The following is a 26,453-nucleotide window of genomic DNA, read 5'->3' as shown; positions in this document are numbered from 1 at the left end:
ATCCAAATATACCCTTACCTGGACGACTGCCTGATACAAGCGGACAACAAAACAAGCTAGCAGAAGACTTGAAAAGGGTCGTTTACCTACTGCAAGCACTGGGATACACAGTCAATATAAAAAAGTCAAGGCTGACACCATCCCAAAGGATAACCTTTTTGGGTGCAGAGCTGGACACATCAAAACAAATGGCATTCCTAACAGTAGAAAAACAGGAACAACTACCTCTCTACTTCTTGGCATTAACAAAGCAGAACCATCTAACAGCAAGAAAAGTCCTGCAAGCCTTGGGCTTCATGGCATCCTGCATAATATTGGTTCCACATGCCAGACTACATATGAGAAAGTTACAGTGGTACCTAAGGAATTTATGGTCTCAACACAAGCACAGCCTAGAAACTCAAATTCCAATAATTCCATGCCTGAAGCAAGAATTCCTATGGTGGGCTCAGGCCTGTCAATCAAACACAGGATTGCCCTTCCACAGCACACAACCAAGCCAAACCATCACGACGGACGCCTCAGACCTCGGTTGGGGGGCCCACATGCTGGACAAGTGCATTCAAGGTTTATGGACTCCAGACCAGCTGCACCTACACATAAATCTAAAAGGAAATGCTGGCAGTAAACTGGCAATTCAGACATTCAGACCATTTCTCCAACAAGGTCAATTGATGATAAGGACAGACAACACCACAGTTATGTGGTACATCAACAAACAGGGAGGCACACATTACGTACCCTCTATGCGGATGGCACTGGACCTCTGGAATGTGGCCCTGAGCTACAACATTCAGTTACAAGCGATTTTTGTACCAGGAAAAAAAAACATTCTAGCAGACATATTAAGCAGGACTACCACGGATGCCCACGAATGGATGCTGCATCCGGACATCTTCAAAACCATAACAAGAAAATGGGGACTCCCAGAAATAGACTTATTTGCATCCCCACGCAATCACCAGCTAAAGAAATTCTGCACAAGGACGTACCACCCACTTGCTTGGAAGGTGGACTCCCTATCTTTCAGTTGGAAAAACCTGACAGCATATGCATTCCCACCACTTCCTTTGATGCACAAGGTGCTTTTGAAGATCAAAGAGGACCGTCCAAGGATCATTCTGATAGCTCCAGACTGGCCAAGGCAACATTGGTACCCATTACTGAGGAGCATGTCTTGGGAACAAATATGGCCCCTACCCCTGGTTCCCTTGCTGTTAACACAAAACAACTACAACATCCTGCATCCAAACCTGAAAACGCTGCAGCTGACTGCCTGGAACATTGCATAAGGCCAATTAACCCAAATTTATCCCAAAGGGTTAAAGACATTATCCTGGAGGCTCGCAGACCCTCAACAAGGAAAAATTATTCAGCAAAATGGAAAAGATATCTCATTTGAGTACTGCAAAAGGAGAAGATGTGTCACTGGTAAACATAGCCAACATCCTGGAATACTTGGCAGAGCTCTTCCACAAAGGCCTGTCCTATTCTTCCATTAAGATTCATGCATCAGCTATTTCAGCAGAATCGGACTTGGATCCTCCAGTCTTCTCACATCCTCTGCTCAGGCAGTTTCTGAGAGGAATTAAAAATGTAAAACCTCCTAGGAAGCCACCATTGCCAGCATGGGACTTGAACTTTGTGCTAGAAAAATTGACACTTCCTCCTTTTGAACCAGCAGCAACAGCAGAATTACAATACTTATCATGGAAAACTGCTTTCCTGCTGGCAATCACTTCAGCAAGAAGGGTATCTGAGCTACAGGCATTAATGGCAGTACAACCCTTTCTGATCTTTCATCAAGATAGAGTGTCCATGAGAACAAATCCTACTTTTATGCCTAAGGTGGTCTCCAGAGTATCTTTAAATCAGGCTATCCACCTACCTACATTCTTGCCCAACCCACAGAACAGGGGAGAAAGACTTTTGCATACCTTGGATGTACATAGACAATTACGCTACTACCTGGACAGGACCAAGGCAATAGAAAAACTGACCAGCTACTGGTAGCATATGCAACAGGGATGGAAGGAAAAGCAATTTCAAAACAGACAATCTCAAAGTGGATAGGAAATTGCATTAGATTTTGTTACTCCTACCATGGAAAGAAAACTCCAGAAAACATCAGGCCTCACTCTACAAGGGCTACAGCCACTACCACAGCTTTCCTACCAGGTGGCTACCAAGGACATTTTAGAGGCTGCTACTTGGAGCTCCGTGCATACATTTGCCAAGCATTATAATTTACCTTTATACTCTAGATCCCGAGCAGGTTTTGCCACTGCTGTTTTGCAAGGGATCTTAACTACACCATAACTTATTTTTTGCCTCCTCCCCCAGTTTGGCTATGGTATTCTACCCATTTGTAAGGACTGCAGATGCATCCTTGAAGGACATAGTACAGTTTTGTACCTACCATAAATGTAGATGTCCGATAGGAATGCATCTGCAGTCAGGATTACCCGCCTTCCCCTCTGTGGTACTCCTAGGGTATTTGCCCATCTTATAGCTAGCTGGGGGAATCTATTATGGTGTATTTGTTTGTATATATGTACATACATGCTTATTTTTTGTGTTTGCTCTCTATTTGGAATCATTGGCATTTATCCAAATTTAGCCTTCCAAGAGGGCACCTGGCATCTGGGGCAAGAAACACTGAGGAAAATGGCGTCGGCTGATGCCTTTATACCCGAATAACTGCAGCTATGACATCGGGTGAAGTGCGACACCAGCCGAGGCCAGACCCAGACTTTGGAATCCGGCCGCCCGAAGGGCTGCCTGACGACAGGACAACCCATTTGTAAGGACCGCAGATGCATTCCTATCGGACATCTACATTTATGGTAGGTACAAAACTGTACTTTTCTCTGCCTGCAAAAAGCAATGGCTGGAGCCAGGCAGTTTGTAAAAACTCTGGGAGCAGTAGATAAGCCAAAGGGCAATGCAGAAAATTGAAAGTATTGCGCCCCATCCCTGAAGCGAAGGAACTGCCTGCAACTTTCCCTTATTGGGATGTGCAGATAAGCCTCCTTGAGATCCAAAGTTACCAACCATGAATCCTTGCCCAGCATTGGTAGTAATTGTTGAAGGGTGAGCATCCTGAATTTGGGAATCACCAGATAAGTGTTTAGAATGGACAGATCCAGAATACGGCACCAGGTGCCCCTTTTCTTGGGTACCAGGAAAAGCCTTGAATAAAAACCTAGGCCTGCCTGATTTGCAGGAACTGGCTCTATAGCCCCCATAGTCAGTAGAAGAGAAATTTGAGTTTCTACCTCTGCCCAGAGAGTTCTTGGTATGTCTGGGTATCCTTGTAAAACAGGGAAGGTGTGAAAGTAAAACCTGTAACCTTGGTTTACTATATCGAGCACCCATTTGTCATCTGTGATGGAAGACCATACCTGTTTGAACCTGGCTAACCTTCCCCCCAAAGGAAACCCAGGGTTTGTAGAGGTAGGCAGAAGAAGGCCGGAGTCACTGAGAATGTTTGCTTTGGGAAGCTGGCTTAGAACTCCCCAATTTAGCAGAAGAAGAATACCATTGTTTAGCCCTTTGAGGGGCAGAAGCTTGCCCTCTGGAAGATCTGAAACCCCTAGGCCTAGAGCGGCCCTGCTTGTTAGGATCAGGGAAAGACCAATTCTCGGAAGGATAATGCCTACTAAACCGAGGAGGTTATACCGGAGGGAAATCTTTTACAGCTTGCATAGATTTTGCCTGATCATCCAACTTCTTTAGTACCTCCTTAGCTTTATTACCAAAAAGATTGTCCTTGTGCAAAGGAACATCCAGCAATTTAGATTTAACTGGTTCAGAAAGAGCTTGCTCCCTGAGCCAAGCATGCCTTCTAATTACGGAACCAGTGGCTGCTGCTCTGCAGGAAGCCTCCAAAGTGTCAAAACCACAATGAAGTGAATGCTTATTAACTAAAGTGGCAGAATTCAGTAAGTCTTGTAAATCTTTGTCATCAGTCATGGATGGAATATCACCAAGTTTAGCCTTAACAGCCTCCAAAGTATGCTGCTGATACTTAAGCATGTGAAAGAGACAATTCACGGATCTAATGGCAAGAGTTGCATAAGTATAGACTTTTTTACCCCACCTATCTAAGGCCCTAGATTCCTTATCAGAAGGTACAGGGTTTTTAGCAATAGCAGCCTTAACACCCTTGGGGCCTTGAGAAATAATTTCTGGATCAGCAGTAGGGTTTTTAAAAAGGAATTGATGAGATTCAGGAACCCTGTAATACCTATCTAGTTTTCTGGGGCAGGAGGAACAGAATTAGGAGTTAAAGAATTTTCCACGAAAACATCATCCACAACTTCCAAAACTGGAGGTATAGCCAGAGGCTTATGCTGTGGCAAATCTAAAAATTCCCTGATGCTTTTCTTAAGGCTGTGGAAAATCCTGACATTCCAATTTAAAATGCTCCCTAAGAGTATTCAAAGTATCCCCAAAGGAAAAATCCTCTGGAGGGGAGGCAGAAGGGATAGAGTCCTCAGCATCAGAATCCTCAAAGCCAGAAAAAAGTTGAAAATTTCCTTCTTCACCAGCAGATATACTGGAAATCTCTGAATCTGAGACAGACAAAACATCAGGAGATAATTCCCTAGTCCTCTTTGAAGGGGGGGATGAGAGCCCCTAATCAGGGAAAGAAGACAACCAGCCATCTTTATCAACTGGGACTGAGGTACAGGAGGGGAGGCGGATGCCTGCTTGTGTGTAGGTTTGCGGCTGGAAGATTTACTAGCAATCCGGAGGGACTTGGGAGGCCTAGCAACTGCAGAAGTCTGAAATAAGGTAGTCGGTCTGGTTCTGGTCTCATGTCAAGAAGAGGTGTCAGAAGCCGGTGCCTGCTGAGGCGGCGACAGGCGGAGGGTCTGAAGATGAAATAGCCTGTGGCATGGAGGACTCCATAAAGGTCTTGGCAGAGGGTTGTGGCTGAAAATCTGTGGACTGCAGGGGTTGCGAAAGCGCCTCACCGAGTACCGCTGTGCTGATGACCAATTTCACTGGTGCGTCGTCAGTAGATTTAACCCTAGGCCTGTCGCGGTCCTTGTCTTTGCGTTTCCTAGGCATATCCCAAGTCGGGAGACCGGAAGACGCCATACCGACTAACCCAGGCCAGACTCCGAAATGCTTATACAAAATCTTAGCTCTACGGCGTATGATACGCGGGTTAAAGGAAGCACAGAGATTGCAGTTAGGGATGTGGTACACAAGGCCTAAACAAGTTATACAATAGGAATGGAAATCTTGGTGCGGAATCTGTTTTCCACAGGCAAGACAGTTATTAACTTTATCTGACATTCGTTAAAGCAAGAAAAGAGGATCCCCAACGGGGTACTTATCTGAAGGCGTCTTCAACTTGGTAGTCAGAAAGTGAAACGCAGGTAAACGGCCGACCGGCACTAGTGCGAATTGCATCTGCTTCGGGCACCACGGCAAGAAAGACTGTGGAAATGGCATTGGCTTCCTCCCTTTATACCTGATGTGCTGACATCAGTTTTACAACCGGCGGTAGCCAACGTCATATAACAAGGACTGTGGTATTCGGGCCGACTGAGGGCTACCGGGAGCAGGATAACCCATATGCGAGGACTGCAACAGTGAAACGCGAAGAACATCTGTCATTACATTCTGCTTCTTACAAGTTACCAACAATGACCTCTGCCTGGTCTGTTAAGACAGTGTCTGTATTAGGTTTCATTTAGAGGTCCATGCATAGAACTCACAGTTAAGGAAGCAACCACCAAACTGGAGAACCTAATGTTTTCAGTGTCTACTTATGACTTACAGTCTTCAGGCTTAAAGTAAAGGTTTTCTCGACAAAAATATTTTGCCATGAACACAGCTTTGGGAATAATGGTCCAGGAAATTAAACAAAGCAAAGGTATGGATAAACTAACTGAAATGCATATTATTTCAAGCATTCCCAGGGAAGAAGGAAAACAAAACCTAGCGGGGTGCATATTACTGACAGTGATAGTACGGACTATACAATTCTCACAGTGGATTTATACGGTCAAGTATGAGTAAAACTACCACACTCAAATTATATGAACTTCATGCTCTCACTTTATAAAACTAGACATGTGGACCAAGAAAATAAAAAGCATTGTTGTGCCACATTAACAGATAAGTAACACTTGAAAAGAATTCATTATTTAACGTTTCATTATCAAACATCTGGTTATAAAATTCTAATTAAAACACCTTAAATGATTTCTGTTAGAAGTTAAGGCTTCCAAAGTTTAACTAGAAACTATACAATGCATTCCCATCTTGATAGAATAATGTTAAGCATGTAGTATTTTAACTTCTCTTTCTCTCTCTGCTTAAATAACAGAGCAAATTTGACTGTAGATGATACAAAGTATGGGGTAGTGACCTTGTATAGAGACAATACACCATGCTCCTATGGAATACTTCTAACAATTTTGGGCAAAAAAATGGATGCTTTGGGAAAATGAATGAAAAAGCAAAATGTACACTGGAGGACCTGACTGCACGATTTACAATACAGGAAAGTACCAACAGCAACTAATGTCACTGCCATGAAAAACCACAATGAGTGCCACAGCAGTTGAAAGAACGACAAGAATATGCTGTTGCAGTGGGGTAGGCTAAAATAAGACAGATGTTATACTGCTTTACAGGGTGACTGCAACAGGAGTTGTTTTCAGTTCCAGCAATATCACAGAACAAAAAACACTACACAATAGTGTAAACAGATTAAATAAGAATGGTTACAAAGTATGGGAGGGTTACCTAATTCAATGAGGAAAGCTTAGACTAAACGCTCCTAAACTTTGCAATAGAAGGGACACACAACATACACTGGAGTAGCTTAATGTTAGGGAGAATGCCATACAATGGAAAGGACATTCTGGTCTGACTACAGGAAGAGTTTTCTTTACTGAGTTGGTGGTAAGGACATGAAACATTCTGCTCATCAGTGCTAAAGTATGAATATACAGCACTGCTTGCCTGGAATAACTTGAGTCCAGCTGGGGATGGAACACTGGGTGGCAGCAGTTTAGTCAAGCTGGACATCTACGTTTCTGTTGTTGACCTTTTTTACAATTCTAAAACCCAATGTATGACTACGACAAAACAAAATTACTGCAAGGAAACAGGTTTATCATTTGGCTGAACAATCTTTTCAAGAAGGGATTTAAAAAAAGTAAATAAAAAAAAAATCAGACTGGCTAGACCCATTTCCCTATTGTGAGGGGCTTCAACCACACTGCACACCATGGTCACACCTACACACGGAAAATGTGAAAGCCCCGGTAACTAAAAATTCAGTTAAATTAATTTTCAATGAAATAAACAGTTACAAAAAAAAAAAAAAAAGCACAAACCTAACATAGTGAACTCCATATGAAAGACTACATTAGAATTTTGCACTTTAATACATACGGTTATCTTGATAAATTTGCAACTCGTGGACAATGCGGAATTAGTTTTGAATTATGCTGTAGATGCACTGTGATACACACTCAATCTGCTTTGCTCAAGGAACAAGTAAAACTGACTGCATACACAAAGGCACTTAGAATGTTGAAAAAGTCATTCTGAACAGGTCATGGATAAGGGACAAAGTGCACTTTGGTTCATAGTTTCATAGGAGATTACTAGGGTAATGGCTTCAGGGCCCTTACAAGCCTAGTCAATATAACCCAATATTACCTAGCATATGGCCTCTAGGGTCAAGACGATTGCATGCATTTGTCCCTGTGAATTGAGTATCTTACAGGCTGCCCCTATCCAAAAGGGACATAGGCACTAGTCCAGGTGTGAAACTGGGATTCCTCATCCATTGATGCAAACTGTGTTTGAAGAGGGCCATGGAAGGGATCTGCTAACTGAACAGGAAGCCTGTTCCAAAGATGGGTCAATTTCTGAGAGACATATCTGTCTCTCTCCAGCACATTTCGTTTGAGTCGCTGACTAAGTTTAGATTCCTATACTGGGCGACTCTCGTGCTGTTTGACTTGTGGATGGTGTAGCAATGCCTTATAGGTCAGACACTGATCACCCCTTAACAGCTGGCAGAAGATAGTGTAAAGGGATAGGGCTTTTAGTCCATCTACATAGTTCATGTTGCTTACACCCTGTATTTTCTTTGTGAGGAACCTCTGAAGTTGCTCCAGCTGCTGTAAGTGAATAATCAAGAACATGCCAAATGGCGCTCAGTACTCGATTGTTAGTTCAATTAGGGCTGAGTACAGCTGGACTACAGCTTCCTTGGATCTGGATAACAAACCTTTACTCAAATTGTGGCACATAGAAGGACTTCCTCACCACTGTGGACATATGTCGGTCAAAATTCAGGCTATTTATCTGTGTTCCTAGAGCTCTCATCTCTGAATCTACTCAGAGTGGTGTGCTATTGATGTTGTAATTTGCAGGGGTATTTGAATTCTCAAAGGGTATGATGATGCATTTTTTTGCATTTAGTTTTAGGCCATGGTTCTGGCACCAATTATATGTCTGATCTAAACCCTCTTGGAGGATAGCTACATCGCTGAGGGATTCAATGACTACCCCAGCTCATCATCCAGAAGCTTTCTACATTTGCCTTGACTTTAAAGTATATTATGAACAGGAGTGGTCCCAGTACTGAATCCTGTGGTACACCACTAGTAAGTGACCTCTTGCTGGATCTAGATTCACCCACTTTAACCACGTGTCCTGTCTGTGAGCCAACTGGCTATCCATCTAGTGACATAGGGATTTATGCCCAGTTTTGTGAGTTTATTTATAATACCTCAGTGAGGAATTGTGTCAAATGCCTTGGTCAGGCAGTATGTACTGTGTTACCCTTATCCATGGCCTTAGTAACTTTCTCAAAGAAATCCATCAGATTCAGCAGGCATGCCCTCTGTCTTTGACAAAGCCAAATTGGGTCAGGCTCAGTGTTTGGAGGTTTCATATGCAATTATTTATCAGGTTCATGATTGTTTGCATAGCTTTACATATACAACTACTCAAACATATGGGTCTGTAATTTCCTGGGTCAGTGGACTGTCCCCCTTTATGCAGAGGGATGAATGTTGCTGTCCTGTACTCTACTGGGGAAAAAACAATCCAGAGGCTGTGGTCAGATAGAGATCCTAAGGGGCCTGATAAGTCCTGATTTAAGCTGCTTAAGAGGCAACCTGGTGTAGTGTCAGGCCCCCTGAAGCAGTGTTTTTAGCATTAGACAGCTCAGTGGCAACCTGTTCTTTGGAGATAATTGGGGGTGAAGTGGTGGAGGATTTTTTTGGGACAATTGGAGGGTGATGGGGAGGTCAAATTTGAGATGAATTTGTTGGCCAGCATATTTGCTATGTCGTCCGGCTGAGTATAAGTGATGCCATTTACAACCAATTCCGTACATTGTTGGGTGCTGCCCTTAAGACTGCAGACATAACTGAAAAATGCCTTATGGTTATCCTTAGCTTTAGTGGCTATTTTTACCTCAAAGTCTGCTTTGAGAGACTTTACTAGTACCCTGATTCACTTGTTTAGACTAATGAGGGACTTGTTTCTCTGGTGTGCACATTCCCTCTTACTCCTCAACAAGATTTTCTTTCTTTCTTTTGTATCGCAGCCTATTTTAATACCAGGGGTCCACCAGGATGGCTTGTTTTTGCAGTCTGACCTGGGTCTATTTCGGTCTTGTACTCCCATCTTTATGCAGTTGTTTATATGGTCATACTGGGCTTTTCTGTATGCCTCTGCATAAGGTTCCATGTTTTCTGGATTTGAGAGAGCTTGGAAACTAGCTATGCCATCCCTTAATATGAGGTAACTTATTTTAGAGATGTTTTTTAAAGTTTTTGAGGTTAGCTGAGGGGGGGGGGGGGACTACTTTTATCTTTATTTCAAAGAAGACCAGTTTCTGATCTGATCTTACTAGTGAGGATGCAGCACTATCCCATATTTTTGAGTACCAGATCTAGGATATTTGTTCCCTTAGTGGGAGTGCAGACTAGCTATTATTGGGCATTTGAATTTACAAAGTCAAGAAATCTTTTGGCCTGCATGATAGTGGCCGTGAATGCCTCTCAATTAATGGAGGGGTAGTTAAAATCACCCATGAGTATGGTATTTGGCTGGAAGGTGAGTGATTCTAGTAACTTAAGGTGTGATGTATTGGTTTCCTGGTTCATAGTTGGGGACCTGTAGCTAACAAAAAATCATAATGGATAATGTCAGTTGGACATGGAGTAGCTCAAGAATGTCATACTGTTTGACCAGCCTTGAGGTGTGTTTATCCTTTATATAGATAGATACACTTCCACCTTCAGCTCTTTCATGGTCAGTGGGTGATCGGAATGTATGAAAGTCATTACAGCCGTTCCCTGCCGGAGTGTTTTTTGTTGCTTTGAAGCATGTTTTAGTAACTGGACAAACGTAAGCATTCTCCATGGTAAGGAGAGCTTCCAAGAAGTTCATTTTCTTGTTAAGGCTCCTAACATTGAGCAGTAATAACTTTAGCTTGTCCTGAGTAGTTTTGTTACGCTGGAAGGTTTGTCGGCTTGTCAATGCCTAAAAAGGGCACTACAGGGGTGGATGTTTTGGACAATATCTAAAAGCCTAAAGGTGACAGATGAAGACTATCCCTGGCAAAGCAGTGTGGCCTATCAACCATGTCCTCCCAGGCTAGCCCATACTAGACCCCTTTGGAATAATACCAGTAGCTAAGCCAACTTTTAAAGTCAATCATTTTCTGTTGGTATTGTGGCACCATCCTTGGAGATGGTAGGATGCTGCTCAGTGCCATGCTCGTACCTGCTGGTATTGTGGCATCTTCCTTAGAGATGGTAGGATGCTGCTCAGTGCCAGACTCTTGCCTGCTGGTATTGTGGCATCATCCTTGGAGATGGTAGGATGCTGCTCAGTACTAGGCTCTTACCTGCTGGTATTGTGGCATCATCCTTGGAGATGGTAGGATGCTGTCAGTGCCAGGCTCGTACCGGCTGGTACTGTGGCATCATCCTTGGAGATGGTAGGATGCTGCTCAGTGCCAGGCTCGTACCTGCTGGTATTGTGGCATCATCCTTGGAGATGGCAGGATGCTGCTCAGTGCCAGGCTCGTACCGGTTAGTATTGTGGCATCATCCTTGGAGATGGTAGAATGCTGCTCAGTGCCAGGCCCGTACTGGCTGGTATTGTGGCATCATCCTTGGAGATGGTAGGATGCTGTTCAATGTCAGGCTCATACCTGCTAGTATTGTGGCATCATGCTTGGAGATGATAGGATGCTGCTCAGTGCTAGGCTCATACCTGCTGGTATTGTGGCATCATCCTTGGAGATGATAGGATGCTGCTCAGTGCTAGGCTCATACCTGCTGGTACTGTGGCATCATCCTTGGAGATGGTAGGATGCTGCTCAGTGCCAGGCCCGTACTGGCCGGTATTGTGTCATCATCCTTGGAGATGGTAGGATGCTGTTCAATGTCAGGCTCATATCTGCTGGTATTGTGGCATCATCCTTGGAGATGGTAGGATGCTGCTCAGTGCTAGGCTCGTACCTGCTGGTATTGTGGCATCATCCTTGGAGATGGTAGGATGCTGCTCAGTGCTAGGCTCATACCTCCTTGTGGCACATATTCTAAGAGCACAATCATGTCTCTCTTCATATAATCCAAGGAGGTACATCTCAGGTCATTCACGCCTACATGGACTATGAATGAGCCATACTGGTCATGAAGGATAAGTGACCTGAGTGCGTGTTTTATCTGGTGAATCCTGATCCCTGACAGGCACCTAACTAACCTTTCCTTATCCAACCTGGTAAGAGGGACATCAGCGGACCTCACAATGGAGTTTCAAATGACCAGAATATGGTGTTGTAGAGTGTTTCACCTTATGGGCTTGGTAGTTGAGGCACAAAGAGATGTGATTTTATATGTTGTGAAGCTTATCTGGACCTTGCCAAGGCCTTTGATGTTATACCCCAAAACAGCATTACTGACACTCTCTCACAACTCAACATTAGCCTACATACAGTTTGTTGGACTAATAATTGGTTGTCTGACAGAACCCATGCTATTAAGGTCATGGCTAATTGCATTAGACAGAAAGATATCACAGCGGGGTCTCAAAGGGCTTTGTCCTGGCCCCTTCTTAGGTACAGATTTCTGTGACATAAAAGTCAATATCAAGAGACTATAATTAAATAGCTAAATACATTTGCAGATGACTACAAGCTGGTGGTGGTTATCAAATCCCATTCTGATACTTAAATTCTCTAGCAAGGGCTGGACCAAACAAATACTTGGTGAATTAATCATGGGCTTAAACTTAACCAACACCAAAAAAATGCATCATAGTTTCTTTTGGTAAATCTAGCATCACTACAGTTTACAACACAGATGACCTTCCTCCTAAATTTGACACAGTGATAAGGGACTTTTGTAAACGTTCATAACAGACTCTCCTTTGAATACCACGCATCTGTAGTGGCTAGCAAATTCTTTGACCTTGTACAATTTATCCTTCCTGGTAACTCCACAATGTCCAAAGAAGTTACAGTCCTACTTTATTCACTCATTATCCAAACTAGCTTGACAGATCTCAATGATTCCTCACCTCAAAAATTTCAAGTCTCTGTACCCTTACCTAATATGACAGTGCAAAGGCCCTGTCCACTACTCAGTGTCATGCAGACTCCTGACGGGTAATTTCTCCTTGGCATTCCATGCTGTGCACGAGCAACCCATTTGTCTAAACAGAACTAGTGGTAAAGCAAATAACATCTCTGAAGACCTAAGCCTGTACTACAGCATAAAGACCAAATGGTGAAAGAGATATCTAATCCAAGACATTCCCCCATTTCAAGAACAGATCGTTATTACCTATTAGGCACAGTACTTCCCTAGCAGCCTTTAAAACCAGTCTGGAGGACTGGAAGAGTGACTGCAAATTTTCACTGGAAATGCATGGAGAGAAGTATACTTAATAGGGATACTGTTAGTCTCCCAGCAGTACTGAGTGATGCAGATGAGCTCCATTACAGTTTCCTTGGTCATATACTTAACCTGAGAACTGATAAAATTTACACAAAAAAGGTAGTCTGATTTAAATCAGCTATCAACAAACAGTAGCACGACTCTGGGACAGATTACTGAATCACTAAAAGTGACTAGTAGTTCACTGAATGTTTACCCCCCAGTTTTCAACAGCTTCCTTATACTTTTACTAACATGGGATATGAATGGCAGAGTTCTAAAGTTATGCAACATGAATTCTGCCTAAAGATTAAACATCAACACCCTACTACTTGTGTATGTGTCATCTTTTCTAGTAATTATAAATTGACTACTCTTTTATAAGAGTAGCAAGTTTTAAAGAAGGTTAGGATGCAATCAATAAATGTTAAATCACAACAAAATGGGAATTTCATTTGATTTGTTTTCTCTTATTTGAAAAAAATGCTAACTACATTGGTGTTGCTACAAGAAAATGTGCATATTTACAAGAACTGATCAACAATCATTGCACCTTTAATCGAGACAAAAACTGTGATCCTTAAAACTGACTTCTGATAACGGAGTATAGCTCATCAAAGGATGCTTCTCAGAGTAATACCATAACAAAATGTATATTAAGGGACCTGGCCTGAAGATCAAAGCCAGCATGCAGCCTATAGAGTGGATATAAAAAGTGTACACACCCCTGTTAAAATGCCAGGTTTTTGTGATATAAAAAAATGAGACCACAATAAATAATTTCAAAACTTTTACCACCTTTAATGCGACCTATAACCTGTACAATTCAATTGAAATGCAAACAAATCTGTTATGGGAAAAAATATAAAAAATAAAAAAAGTACAATAAGCTGGTTGCATAAGTGTGCACACCCTTAAACTAATACTTTGTTGAAGCACCTTTTGATTTAATTACAGCATTCAGTCTTCTTGGGTATGATTCTATCAGCATAACACATCTTGACTTGGCAATATTTGCCCACTCTTCCTTGCAAAAGCACTCTAAATCTGTCAGATTGCGAGGGCATCTCTTGTGCAGAGCCCTCTTCAGGTCACCCCACAGATTTCCTATTGGATTTAGGTGTGAGCTCTGGCTGGGCCATTCCAAAACTTTTAATTTTCTTCTGGTGAAGCCATTCTTTTGTTGATTTGGATGTATGCTTGGGGTCATTTTTGTGTTGAAAGGTGAAATTCATCTTCATCTTCAGCTTTCTAGCAGACGCCTGAAGGTTTTGGGCCAAAAGTGACTATTTGGAACTGTTCGTAATTCTCTCCACCTTAACTAAAGCCCCAGTTCCAGCTGAAGAAAAGCAACCCCAAAGCATTATACTGCCACCACCGTGCTTCACAGTGGGGATGGTGTTCTTTTGGTGATGCGAAGTGTTGTTTTTGCGCCAAACGTTTTGGAATTGTAGCCAAAAAGTTCAGCCTTGGTCTCATCAGACCATAACACATTTTCTCACATGCTTTTGGGAGACGATGTATTGTTTTGCAAATTTTAGCCGTGCCTGGATGTTTTTCTCTGTAAGAAAAGGCTTCCATCTTGTAACCCTACCCCATAGCCCAGACATATGGAGAATACGGGAGATTGTTGTCACATGTAGTACACAACTTGTACTTACCAAAAATTACTGCAGCTCCTTCAGTGTTACTGTAGGTCTCTTGGCAGTCTCCCTGACCAGTTTTCGTCTTGTCATCAATTTTGGAGGGACATCCAGTTCTTTGCAAAGTCACTGTTGTCCCACATTTTCTCCACTTTTTGATGTCTGTTTTCACCGTGTTCCACGGTATATCCAATGCTGTGGAAATTTTTTTGTACCCTTCTTCTGACTGATCACTTTCAACAATGATCCCTTTGATGCTTTGTAAGCTCTATGCGAACCATGACTTTTGCTGTAGCAGGCAACTGAGTAAATGTCAGAAAAATCCTACTATGACAGATGAATTTTACTTGGGATTAATCAGAGTCTCTTATATTGATGGCAGGTGTGTACCCAAGAAGACTGAACACTGTAATTAAAAGGTGCTTCAGCAAAGTATTAGTTTAAGGGTGTGCACACACAACAAAGTATTAGTTTAAGGTTGTGCACACATGCACAACCAATGTAGTGTAAGTTTGTTATTTTTTATATTTTTTCCCCTAACAGATTTGTTTGGTTTTCAATTGAATTATACAGGTTATAGGTCACATTAAAGGTGGGAAAAGTTTTGAAATTATTTATTGTGGTCTCATTTTTTATATCACAAAAACGTGGTATTTTAACAGGTGTGTGTACACTTTTTACAGCCACTGCATCTCTGACGGCCAAGATACTACAATCACTCATGAAAGACCAGGAAAAAAAAAACAGAAAGATTAAGAAAATATTGTAACTGGCTTATAGAGGTTTGGGACTGCTACGTTTACAAAATATGAGTGTACTTTACACATTAGGAAACAACTGTGTACTATACACTTAAGTTACTTATTTATATTCTACATAAACAAGCACTTTACAAAACAGCAGAATCCTGAAGGTAAGCAGCAATGTGATATTTTACCTGCGAGAAACATTGCATAAAACAGATGATCTTGTATTTCTTTCACACTTGCTTGTGTTAATTGGGGGGGGTCACAGTTAAAGAAAATAATTACTTATTGATTAACGTTTGCTTCTCTGCTCGTCAAGTAAGACTACTAATTCAGAACAAGATACTGCAGTCTTAATTTTTCTTTTACACAAGACAAGTGCAACCTGTGGAGTTGTTAGATACTGAATTACAGAAAAATGTATATAACAGAAAGGACATAGTTCAGCAATGCAAAGGTTGAAACAATACCTCTCTCCTTTTTTCTCTTCTCTCAACTTTTCTACTTAAAGGAACAAGTTTTCTCCTAAATAAACAAATAAAAAAGTTAACCATCAGTATAGCTCAATATCTCAGTCAAGTATCACAGTGTTGTAGCTTGAGTGTTGCTACAACTATAAAAACAAATGTGAATGCATTGTCTAACAGAACAACAACAATAATAATAATAATAGCAATATCTACATTTTGAAACACCATTTTAAGTTAAGCAATGGTGGTGTCTTTTTAATGCAATATGAAACTGTGGAAAAAGAAAAATGCCATGTCATTAACAGACCATCACTATACTTTTTTTCTTCTTTAGACATTTACTTGTGCCACAGTCCTTTTCAATCCATAATCCTGGCTTGACCATTTCAGAGCCTTACGGTAGTTTTCCCTCCTATGGCTTGGTCTAACCCACTGAGGCCTTCTGCTGAGTTTAGGAGTATGTGGTTTGAAATACATTCTTACACATACTTTGGGATAACTGGTCTCCAACAAAGTGGGGAAGAAGTACATAATCTTTCAAGAAATACAAGGTCATCAGACAGGTCACAACAGCACTCTTCCTTATGCTGTCCCCAAACACTAACAGACTGTATGGGTGTGCACACATGTGTTAGGTGAAGAATGACGTCACATAAAGGAGACACGAGTACAGAAGCAGACAATAGGCAGTAGATGCTTGATGCTACTTGCTACAAAGAAATAATGCCTGGAACATAATCACAGCAGTATAGCAATGGTCTGAGGACCAGAGTATGATCATACGGAAAGTGAAGCGACACATAAGCCAACTTTTTCCTAGGAATTACATGTACATAGAATGGGCGAAGATAAGGCGCTTACAGGGTGGCAAAACAAACAACTGCAAGGGCTAAGAGTTTTGTCTTCATTACTGAATAAAAATCCACTTGGCAAATACAGACACACTGGTATGAAAGTCTACATTTATAGGGGGAGGGAACCAGGATCTTGAATAACAGTTTTGTGTGTAAACTTGAATAGGCTGGTTTAAAATTAAACAATACGTATTGACAGGTAACAGGAAAAGAGGAAGGCCTAAGATAAGGTATACGGATGTGGTGAGAGAGGACATGCAGGTGGTTGTTGTGATACAGCAAGATGCAGAGGACAGGAAGAAATGGAAACAGTTGATCTGCTGTGGCGACCCCTAACGTGAGCAGCCGAAAGAAGATATTTTCCACACCTACTTAAAGCTAATATATTTAACTTCGTAAAATATTTCTGATTTTTGTTACTAAGAATCGCTTGTCCGTGACTAATAAAGGCTTGTTGCTTTGAAACACTACCTGGGTTTCATGGTTTTTGGGAATTATTGTGACTGAGCTCATTAACGAAGGTTTAAGACCACTTAGTTTCTCTGTTTTTTTTTCCTCAACACTCGTGGTGGTGAGGTTGGAACTAGACAGATTCCTATGCTTGTTAATTTTTTTTTTAAATTTTCCATTAGCAAGCAATTACACACGCAAAAACAGGCAGGGAAGACTGTCAAATAATTCCCGGTATATTATCTTAGAACATCTCTAACTTATTGACTATGGACTTCCAAGATGGTTGCACACTAATCAACAACTTTACCTCTTCCAGTGTGAAAATAGGAAAAGAGAAACAACAAGCCACTGATATTGTTAGCTTGAGTAAAAATCAGTTATTGGCTAGTAGGTACACTACCTGGATGCCAGCAAAGAAGAAATTAAAAGAGCCTGAAAGAAAATCAATAGAAAAGGTGATTAGAAAACACTGAATATGAATAATTCTGCTGAGCTCCAGCTTTGGTGCATGATATGGTTTCCAGTAATCTAGAAGAAAAAAATAAGTGAAATGTACTTTCAGCTAATTAAAATAAATGAAACTGAAGGAGTACAACTCAAATAACAAAAGGCTGGAAAAATGTCAGAAGCTTTTAACAGATATTCAGATGAACTAATAAAACTGCAAAAATCAGAGGACAAAATGAAGAAAGGGCTGAATGAGTAAAAAACTGCTCAATAAAGGTTTAAAAATGATAAAATTAGAGGAGCTATCACACAGGGAAAATCTGAGATTTTCTGCTGTACCACAGAAACTAGAAGGAACAGAGACTTAATTTTATAAAGGCCCAAATTAACAACTGGAATGGTTTTCACAGCAGGAATTGATGAAAGGGCGCATTGTGTGCATACTCCAACTCAGGCCATGGCAAAGCAACCAAGACCTTTATTAGTAAAGATGCAACTCTACTGGCAGAAAGAGCTGATCCTGACAAAACTGTGGCAAAGGGCAAACTATTAAAAGTTGGAGACAGCAGTGTGTTGTGGAAGATCATTATTCATCATAAACCAGGCAGAATAGAACAAATTTATTCCAGTAATCAGTGAATGTCAAGAGGCAGGTGTGAGATTCAAGCTGCTGTATCCAGCTCTCTTCAGAATATGTTTTCCTGGAAGATCCAAGTCATTTTTGATGGAGAACAGGCCAAGAAAGAAATGCAAAAGTCTGTCCAACAAAAACTGAGTCATCGAGCAGAGGGGGACTCTGCTTCTCATTCTTCTAATAATAAAGCACATACAGAGAGACTTTTCTAGTGAAACCTTTTCCACTACTGAAAAGGAAAAAGCTTGAGAGACCAAGAAAAGAACAGGAGATGACCAGAAGAATCAAGAGTACCTTGGAACTGAACCAGAATCTGGAGTTGGAAGAGGGGGATGAACAGGAAAAAGGCCAGCAACACAGAAATTGGTTAATAAATTTGAGACTACAAAGAATCAATTACATTTGTGTAATACGGCTGCATAAGAATGAGTATAGACAGTGGACTTTTGTTTTGTTAAACTTGTGGGGAATTAAAAAGCATTTGCCTTACTTCATATCGTTAATATTTGGAAGGGGCCTCAGGGGAGGGAAAGTGGAAGGGAAAAGGTAACAGTAAGTAAAACAATTTCTGTTCTTAACAGTTTTTCTATGAAGTTTTTCATAATATACATTGCATATTTTAAAGCATTTTAGTTGTTCTTGTATGTGATGAAGTAACTAAAGTAACATATACCTTTCCTATTCCTCTCTTCTTTGTTTTCTGGCATTAAGAAATGTTGGTATTACAGTGCAAAATGAGAAGAAAAGCTAGACAAAAGTATGTTAAAGTTAATATGATGTAATCTTGCGTTGTTGAGGTTGTGAATGGGGTGTAAAAGTACACAGACCATAGTTTATTTAGAGCCAATATGTTTTCTCTTACTTTTTCATAGGTGAATGTCTGAATAAAGACCCTTGCTTAAGCCTCATCAAATAAAGAATTTTAAGTGGAAACAAGTAAATATGAGAACACCAAATGTAATGAAAAGTTTGTCTTTTAGCAATAAACGTTCCAGCTTGTCTTTCAGGCTGCAGCAGAGGACTACATTTTTCTTTTGTCTCATGTTTCCATGGAGACAAGCTGTTAAAAAGCCAATAAAGGACAGAACAATGTTTTTTTCATGGGAAGTTGATGCTTTCTGAAAGCATTCAAGTTGTTTTCACACACTGTGATAAAGACAAAAAAAAAAGCTGTGTGACTTTATTAACTTAAGATATTACTGGGGTATTCTGGAGTGTATTTCTGATTCTGAGAGTTTTTATTAAAACAAAAAAAAGTCTTGTAAAATGTGAATTAGTTTCCAATGTTGATGGTATGACAAAACTGTATAAAGGACTAACCTGCCACATGTTAATGGGTGGATGTATCGTAAAACCTGGAAAAAGACATTTAAAAAAGCTGCCATATATAACAGGTAGGAATAATGACTTATGACAGTGACACCTTCCATACTACCTCAGAATGTGAACAGCCTCACAGGTACAGCAAAAAGAAAAGAATACTTAATTATATTTAGAAATGCAGAGGGCAAATAATGCTACAGGAGACACATTTGGAAAGAAATGAGCATGTGAATTTGATGAAAGCATTTCTGGATGGATATTCTGCTGTTTATCACGGACGAAGGATGTTTAAAAAATCTGTCAGTGTTTTAAAACATTTCTAATTGCTCATGCTTGAGAAGGAGATTCTGAAGCATTGTGGAGAATCAGCTGAACAGTGGGTGATATCACTGGAATGTTCCTGGTTGCTAGGCGATTATTTTGAACAGCTGACTGACAAAAAAAAAAAACTTTTTCAAACAACTGTGCAGTTAGTCAAGTGCTGAGTAGTTAGTCAAGAGCTGCAGTCAGAGGGCACCCATGAAAGAAAACTCACCAAAAACTGTTAAGACTGCCTTTGCCTTGCTGTTATGTGTTAAATTAGATCAGGGACAGTATTCTCCAATTAGATTAGGTTCATAGGTTCATACTAGGCTATCTGCCCAAGGGCATTTATAAGCCTAGCACATAGTTATGTGGCTTTCGCCACCCCTTTAGTTTGAATAAAAACTATGCCTATCATTTTTCTGTGCCTCTGTCAAGCAGTGACACTGAAGTAATCCCTGGGGTATATCTGCGATCTCCCATCCATTGGTCAAGATTCCTCTTGAACAAGGCCAGCGAGGTGCTCTGCCTCACATGTACCGGGATTTTGTTCCACAGCATAGGGAGTCTCTGGGTGATGAATCTGTCCCTCCAGCACGTTCTATTTATAACCGTGTCAAGGTTTAAGTCTCCCGCCCTTGTGGTTCTGAGGGATCTAGATTTTTTGAGGTGAAGCATATTCATCAAATCTGGGTTTGACATGGCCTTATATGTCAGGAAAGTTTAGTTATTCAGAGTTTTTCTAGGATTATGGATTTTTATCCTACAGTTTAAGTTTACATTTCTAGTGATTGAATTCTGGTGTTTACTGAAAGTTATTGATTTACATTTTTGTAATCATTTTACTTATTAAATGTTTTCCATTACTTTACATTGTGGCTGGAAATCAGTGTTTTTCTTTATGGATTAGAGAGTGCTTATACCTGTTTGACACTCCCCAGGTCACCTCGAAGGCCTGGCCACTTCTTGTCAGAGCTATCATTACTTTGATATTTAATTTTCATAATTAGACACCCCTTTAGAAGGGCATGAAGACACTCTAATTGGTGGCAGCATTACTGTACTATTTTGGGGAATGTCACAGCTGGAAATCTGGGTCAGGCTTTCCTAGAAGTGTTTGGATGTATGAGATTTAAATTTCCTTTGTGAGTGCATCAGAGGTCTTAAACTGGGATACTTTGCTCTAAAGTGTGTAATAAGGAGTTACATTAGGGGTGGACAGAAGTATACAGTCCAGTCCCAGATTATAGAGCATGTTCCTGTTGTGCTCTTAGGGGAAAATTGTGAAATATTACTCCTGTAAGTGACAGTCTCACACTGGAGTCCGTAGTGCGGATTGAAGCTCCTTAGATATTGACCCACGATAGTAAAGGATGTCACATTTAATTGTTGGAGTCCAGTGGGGTATTGGCTGGATGTCACAGAGTGCATTGATGAATGATGCCTTGAAAGGTTCTGTAAAGTCACACAGCTGCATCCAGGCATGGTGCCTAATGGTAATACTCGAACTGGCCACCTTAGAGGTACACTCTGCAGGGTGGGAAATCAACCTCATGGATGCATTCAATATCAATTGTAGAGTGGCCATTCTGGAAGGAAAGGTCTTCTGATCCTCGGCATACATGGACTGTGCAGTAGAGCTAGAGTGTTCTTTGACAACGTCTCTCTGTAGCCTAGTAAAATGGAATAAGTAGTTCAATGCTTGTAAGGTGAAGGTGGCCAAAGCATAAACTCTTTTGCCAAACCTGTCCATAGCCCAAGACTCTGTTAGGGGGATGGACAGAGGAGCCTTCCTAAGCAAACTCTCTCTTAGTGGCTGCCGTAATCACCATGGCATCTACAGGAATCCCTTTTGTCCAATGTGCCCTATCTGTATGTGCACTAAGAATTTTGTCGTCCCTCTTCGGTATGGGTTCCACAATGTCCACTTCCTTCCATGACCTGGTAAATACAAGATCAATAACAGCATCTGCAGAGGGGACATCCACAATGTAGATGGGCTGGACCTGAAAGTCAACAGCACTGTTTCCTCTAGGATGGAGTTTTGGGCAGACCAACCACCTCTTTAGCAGAGTATCTCTAGGATATCCGCAAAGGAGACATCCTCAAATGGAGATTTTGGGGAACCCTCCCCTTCCTCAAAATCAGTGTCAGTAATGAAGAATTCGTAGGGGGAATCCAGGTGCCTCCTTTTACAGAATCTCTTGGGTGGAACCTCCTTAGTGGGATGCTCTGGGAATGTATTAGAAGAAAACTGGGGTTCCACTGAAGGGATGGGTTAGAGGCTTCCTAGGGCCAGCTGTCCCTGTGCTAGACGAGAGGCCTCAGACACAGTATCCATGGGGGCGGGGAGCGTTGCAGAGGGAGAAAGAACAGAGGCTCTCCTAGGATGAGAGAGGACCTTCTCCACCAATTCCAATGCAGGGAAAATGGGAGTACAAGAGTGTCATCCCTCCAGAGCTGAAGCGAATGGAAAGGATATCACCCGAGCACCTGGAACCCACGGCTCTAAAGGGGGGGAATCTGAGCTGAGCTGTTGAACACAGAGGCTCTGAGGGGAATCGATGGCTCTGTAAGCTTTGGAGTAAAAGTAAGCCCCCTCAACTCGATGTTGAGGCTACGGCTTCAAGACTCCCTAGGCAGAGACTCTGTTGGAGCCAAATGTGTGTCGGGGAGGTCCATTGGAGATGAAGTGATCAGCACCATCGTCTCCAACATCTCAGCTCTTGGGACCAATGCATCAGCAGGCTCCAAAACTGAAGGTTGTATCGGAGAAGAAGCTACAGGGCAAAAAGGGGAAATTCTGCTGACTGATCCAGTTGGGGATGTAGCTGGCATAACCCCCATCTGAATCTGTGCCTGAAGAAACTACCTCATCAGTCTATCCACATCAGTCTTGGATAAACTGTAAGAGGACCTGGTGGGTGAAGTTGTTTAAGGTGGTCTTGATGGTTTCTTGGGAGAACTCCCAGCACAGAGATCTCTGCGCCGATGTACTCGGCTCTGAGCTGGCGAGTGGAACCCAAGGCGGAGGAGGACAAGGCAGAGATGAGAGGGTAGAGCCCAAAGAAGTCAGATCAGAGGACTTTGACGACTTTTAATTGGGTCTGAAACAGATGAAGAGGTCCTATCTGGGGAATGTTTCCTGGTTTCCCAGGTCTCGTTATGCTACCTGGAGGGGGGTTGAGCCCCTTAAGTAGCAGGAATAGCAGAAGAGGAGGAAGAAGCAAGCAAGCCCTTAAGAAACAACATATTTCTCTGATCTACCACAGCATGCGGACAGAAAGCTGTGCAAATGATATGAGTTATCCAAATGAGCAATCCTCAGACAGTACATGCACTCCCTGTGGGCATTAGATAACAGGATCTTGTGCCCACAGGAAGTGCATTTCTTGAACCTTAAAGGTTTGCCTGTCGTGGAATCAGACTTGGGCTTCGCCATCACAATTAAGCAAGAAGAAAAAAAATATATATATATATTTATAAGTATAGGAACAATGAAAGGAAGATAAATAGAGAAGGGTTAAGGAGGACAGAAACCCAATTAACTCACTGACGAAGGAAAAACTATGACAGAATGAGTCAGAGTAGGAAAGAAAATCGCAATAAGAATTTAAACACTAAACTCTCACTCTGAATAGACAATCACTCAAACACTGGAGGAGCTCTGCATTGAAGAAACCTTGATGCTTACTCTACGAGAGGCAAATGAGATCTCAGGTAGGCTGGGGGGAATGAGGCTTTATGAGTAGGATGTGGGGAGCTCAAGCTTCGATTCTTCAGCTTGGAAAATGGCCGAGTTGGATCAGAGACCCACAGGTTGAGGAAAAATGACAGTGACAATATCAGATCAAAGGCTACAGCTATAAACGATGTACCCACACATAAACTGGTAAAGCAATACCCATATTTATGGGGACATGATAAAATGAAGTATTTAGGAGTACATATTAAAAAGGATCCTGTTATAGCAGCTAAGGATATGTGGGAAGCCACTAAACAAAAGAGGATACAAAAATTGAGAGACTGGAAGCTCTTCCCTATGGATATGGATAGCAAGATACAAGCAGTAAAAATGTTTAAGTCCCTTCAATTTTATACACAGGCCAGGCATATATTGAATATACACAACTTCTCATCTGGTTGACAATATTAAAGTTGAAGGATTTTATTTGTGAGTGGAAAATAGTAAGAGTCAAGCGGGATAAGCTGATTCTCTCAATAGAATCAAGAGGTTTAGTATTACCCGATCTGAAGGGATATTTTAGAGCTACACAGTTAAGATTCATACATGGAAAAAGCAGAAAGCTACAATTCAAAGTGGAAAAGGATGACGATGAAGTGGGCGGGGGGGCTAATTCAAGAAACAAGCAAAGAATGGCATTCTGGATGCAAATCCTTAAGGAGAATAACAGCAGTTATATAGAATATTATATTCATAAAGTAGCACAAATTATACCAAGAACTAATTCAACACAGAAATGGAGTAAGGAGATTCTGCTGAAAGGGATGACTGTAATTAGGAATACAGAGAACAGGCATGAGGGAGGTGAAAAGTACAGTTGTGTACACTTACCAAAAATGTAGATGTTAGAGTGTATTCACTGTTGCAGTCATTACATTTGGGTTATCTGCTAGCAGGTTACCCTCAGTCGGCCTGAATTCAAAAGTCTTGGGTCCTGCGTCGGTTACTGTCTTCTCTTCCATGACATCAGGTCGTCAGGAGTATAAAACATGCAGCCAGCGCACTTTTCTTTAGTTTTTCTTGCCCCCGATGTCAGGTGCCCCCCAAAAGGTAGCAATACTATATATATATATATATATATATATATATATATATATATATATATATATATACACACACACACACACATACATATACATACCTGCATCAATATAAACTTTACCTTCATCTACAAGCAAATACACCACATAGGTTGTAGAAGATAGAGAAGGAAAGATCAACTGTAGAATGACAGGGGGATGGCGAGTGGGTAACCTGGACTGCAACAGTGAATACACTCTAACATCTACATTTATGGTAAGTGTATACAACTGTACTATGTTCTTCATGTTTCACTGTTGCAGTCATTACATTTCGGTAAAATCCCAAAGCTATGGTTGGGAGGCCTGAGCTAAACAGCATTAGGTGAGGCTATAAGGCCCTGCAGCACTGCAGTGGCAAAGCCTGCCCTGGACTTAAGAGTAGGGAGGCAAATGGTAATGCTTTGTAAAGGTGTGAACAGAAAAAGTAGCAGCCTCTAGAATGTCCTTGGGTGGTACTCCTCTGAGAAAGGCTGCTGAAGTAGCTGCAGCTCTGATGGAGAGACCCAATGCCGTTGGGCGCAGGTTTGCCATGGTTTAAGTAGCAGAAACGGATGCAATGGCTTATCCACTTTGAAATTGTCTGCTTTGAAATCACCTTTCCTTCTGATCCTGCAGCATATGACACTAGTAATTGCTTAGTTTTTCTAAGAGCTTTAGTCCTGCTCAAGTATAATCTTAGCGGTCTGTGTATGTCCAAGGAATGCAGAATTCTATCACCTTTGTTCTGCGGATTTAGATAAAACGTTGGCAGATGAATTGTTTGGTTAAGAGACACACTGGAAACGACCTTAGGCATAAAAGTCGGATTTGTCCTCAGAGACACCCTGTCTGGGTAAAATATGATAAAAGGCTCTACAGCTATGAGGGCCTGTAGCTCTGAAACTCTTCTTGCTGAAGTAATTGCTAGTAGCAGAGCTGTCTTCCATGATGAGAACTTTATATCAGCGGTAGCAGCTGGTTCAAATGGAGGCAGGGTGAGCTTTTCCAACACATTATTGAGGTCCCATGCAGGTAATGGTGTTTTAGGAGGCCTTAAATTTTTGGCTCCTCTAAGATACTGCTTTAGTAAAAGGATAAGAAAAGATTGGGGTGTCTGTATTGTAAAAAGCCAAAATGGCAGAGGCATGGATTTTTATTGATGAGAAAGATAGGCCTTTGTCAAGTATCTCAGTTAAGTATTGTAACATCTGAGGAATATGTGGTTCTGCTGTATCAGTTCCTTGTGCTCGATTCCAAGCACAGAATCTCTTCCATTTGTCAGCATTAGATTTTCTAGTACTAGGCCTTCTGGCTTCCAAAATGACATCCATCACAGCTTTACTGAGAGGTGTAGTTTGTATGATTACAGGATTAGCCATGCTGCCAGGTTCAGAGTCTGTAGTTAATTGTGCAGGATCTGATTGTTTTGCTGGGACAGTAGTTGTGGTTTTTGAGGCAAGGTCCAAGGTGGGTATGGAGACAAATTCCTTAGGATTGGTTACCAGTACTGGCGGGGCCAGTCCGGGCCAATTAATATCATCTTTGGCTTCTCTTGTCTGACTTTTAGGAGGACCTTGGGTAGAAGAGGCAGAGTAGGAAAGGTGTAAACTGATACGTTTTTCCAACTGAAGGATAGGGCGTCCGCTTTCCATGCTTGTCTGTGATAAGTCCTTGTGCAGAATCTTTTCAGTTGATAATTTTGAGGAGAGGCAAATAGATCTATGTCTGGGCTCCTCCATTTCTCTGTTATCATGCTGAAGACTTGCGGATTTAGTTTCCACTCGTGAGGATCCATAAAATTTCTGCTTAAATTGTCTGCCAGAGTGT

The 26,453-nt window shown here is 41.5% G+C and overlaps 1 protein-coding gene across 2 annotated transcripts in view; it reads right to left on the bottom strand.

The window, feature by feature from the left end:
* The window catches only part of MAK16 (MAK16 homolog), a 1,440,501-nt gene that overhangs the window by 106,449 nt on the left and 1,307,599 nt on the right, over nt 1-26,453 (bottom strand). For both annotated transcript variants that reach the window (XM_044083006.1, XM_044083007.1), the window contains one exon: nt 15,807-15,861. In XM_044083006.1, the coding sequence (XP_043938941.1) occupies nt 15,807-15,861 (55 nt within the window). The remainder of the gene's footprint in view (nt 1-15,806; nt 15,862-26,453) is intronic.

This window comes from Protopterus annectens, chromosome 9.part0 (genome assembly GCF_019279795.1).
Source record: "Protopterus annectens isolate FY-2018-M chromosome 9.part0, PAN1.0, whole genome shotgun sequence".
NCBI classification, from domain to species: Eukaryota; Metazoa; Chordata; order Ceratodontiformes; family Protopteridae; genus Protopterus; species Protopterus annectens.
This window is presented reverse-complemented; position numbering and strand designations above follow the sequence as displayed.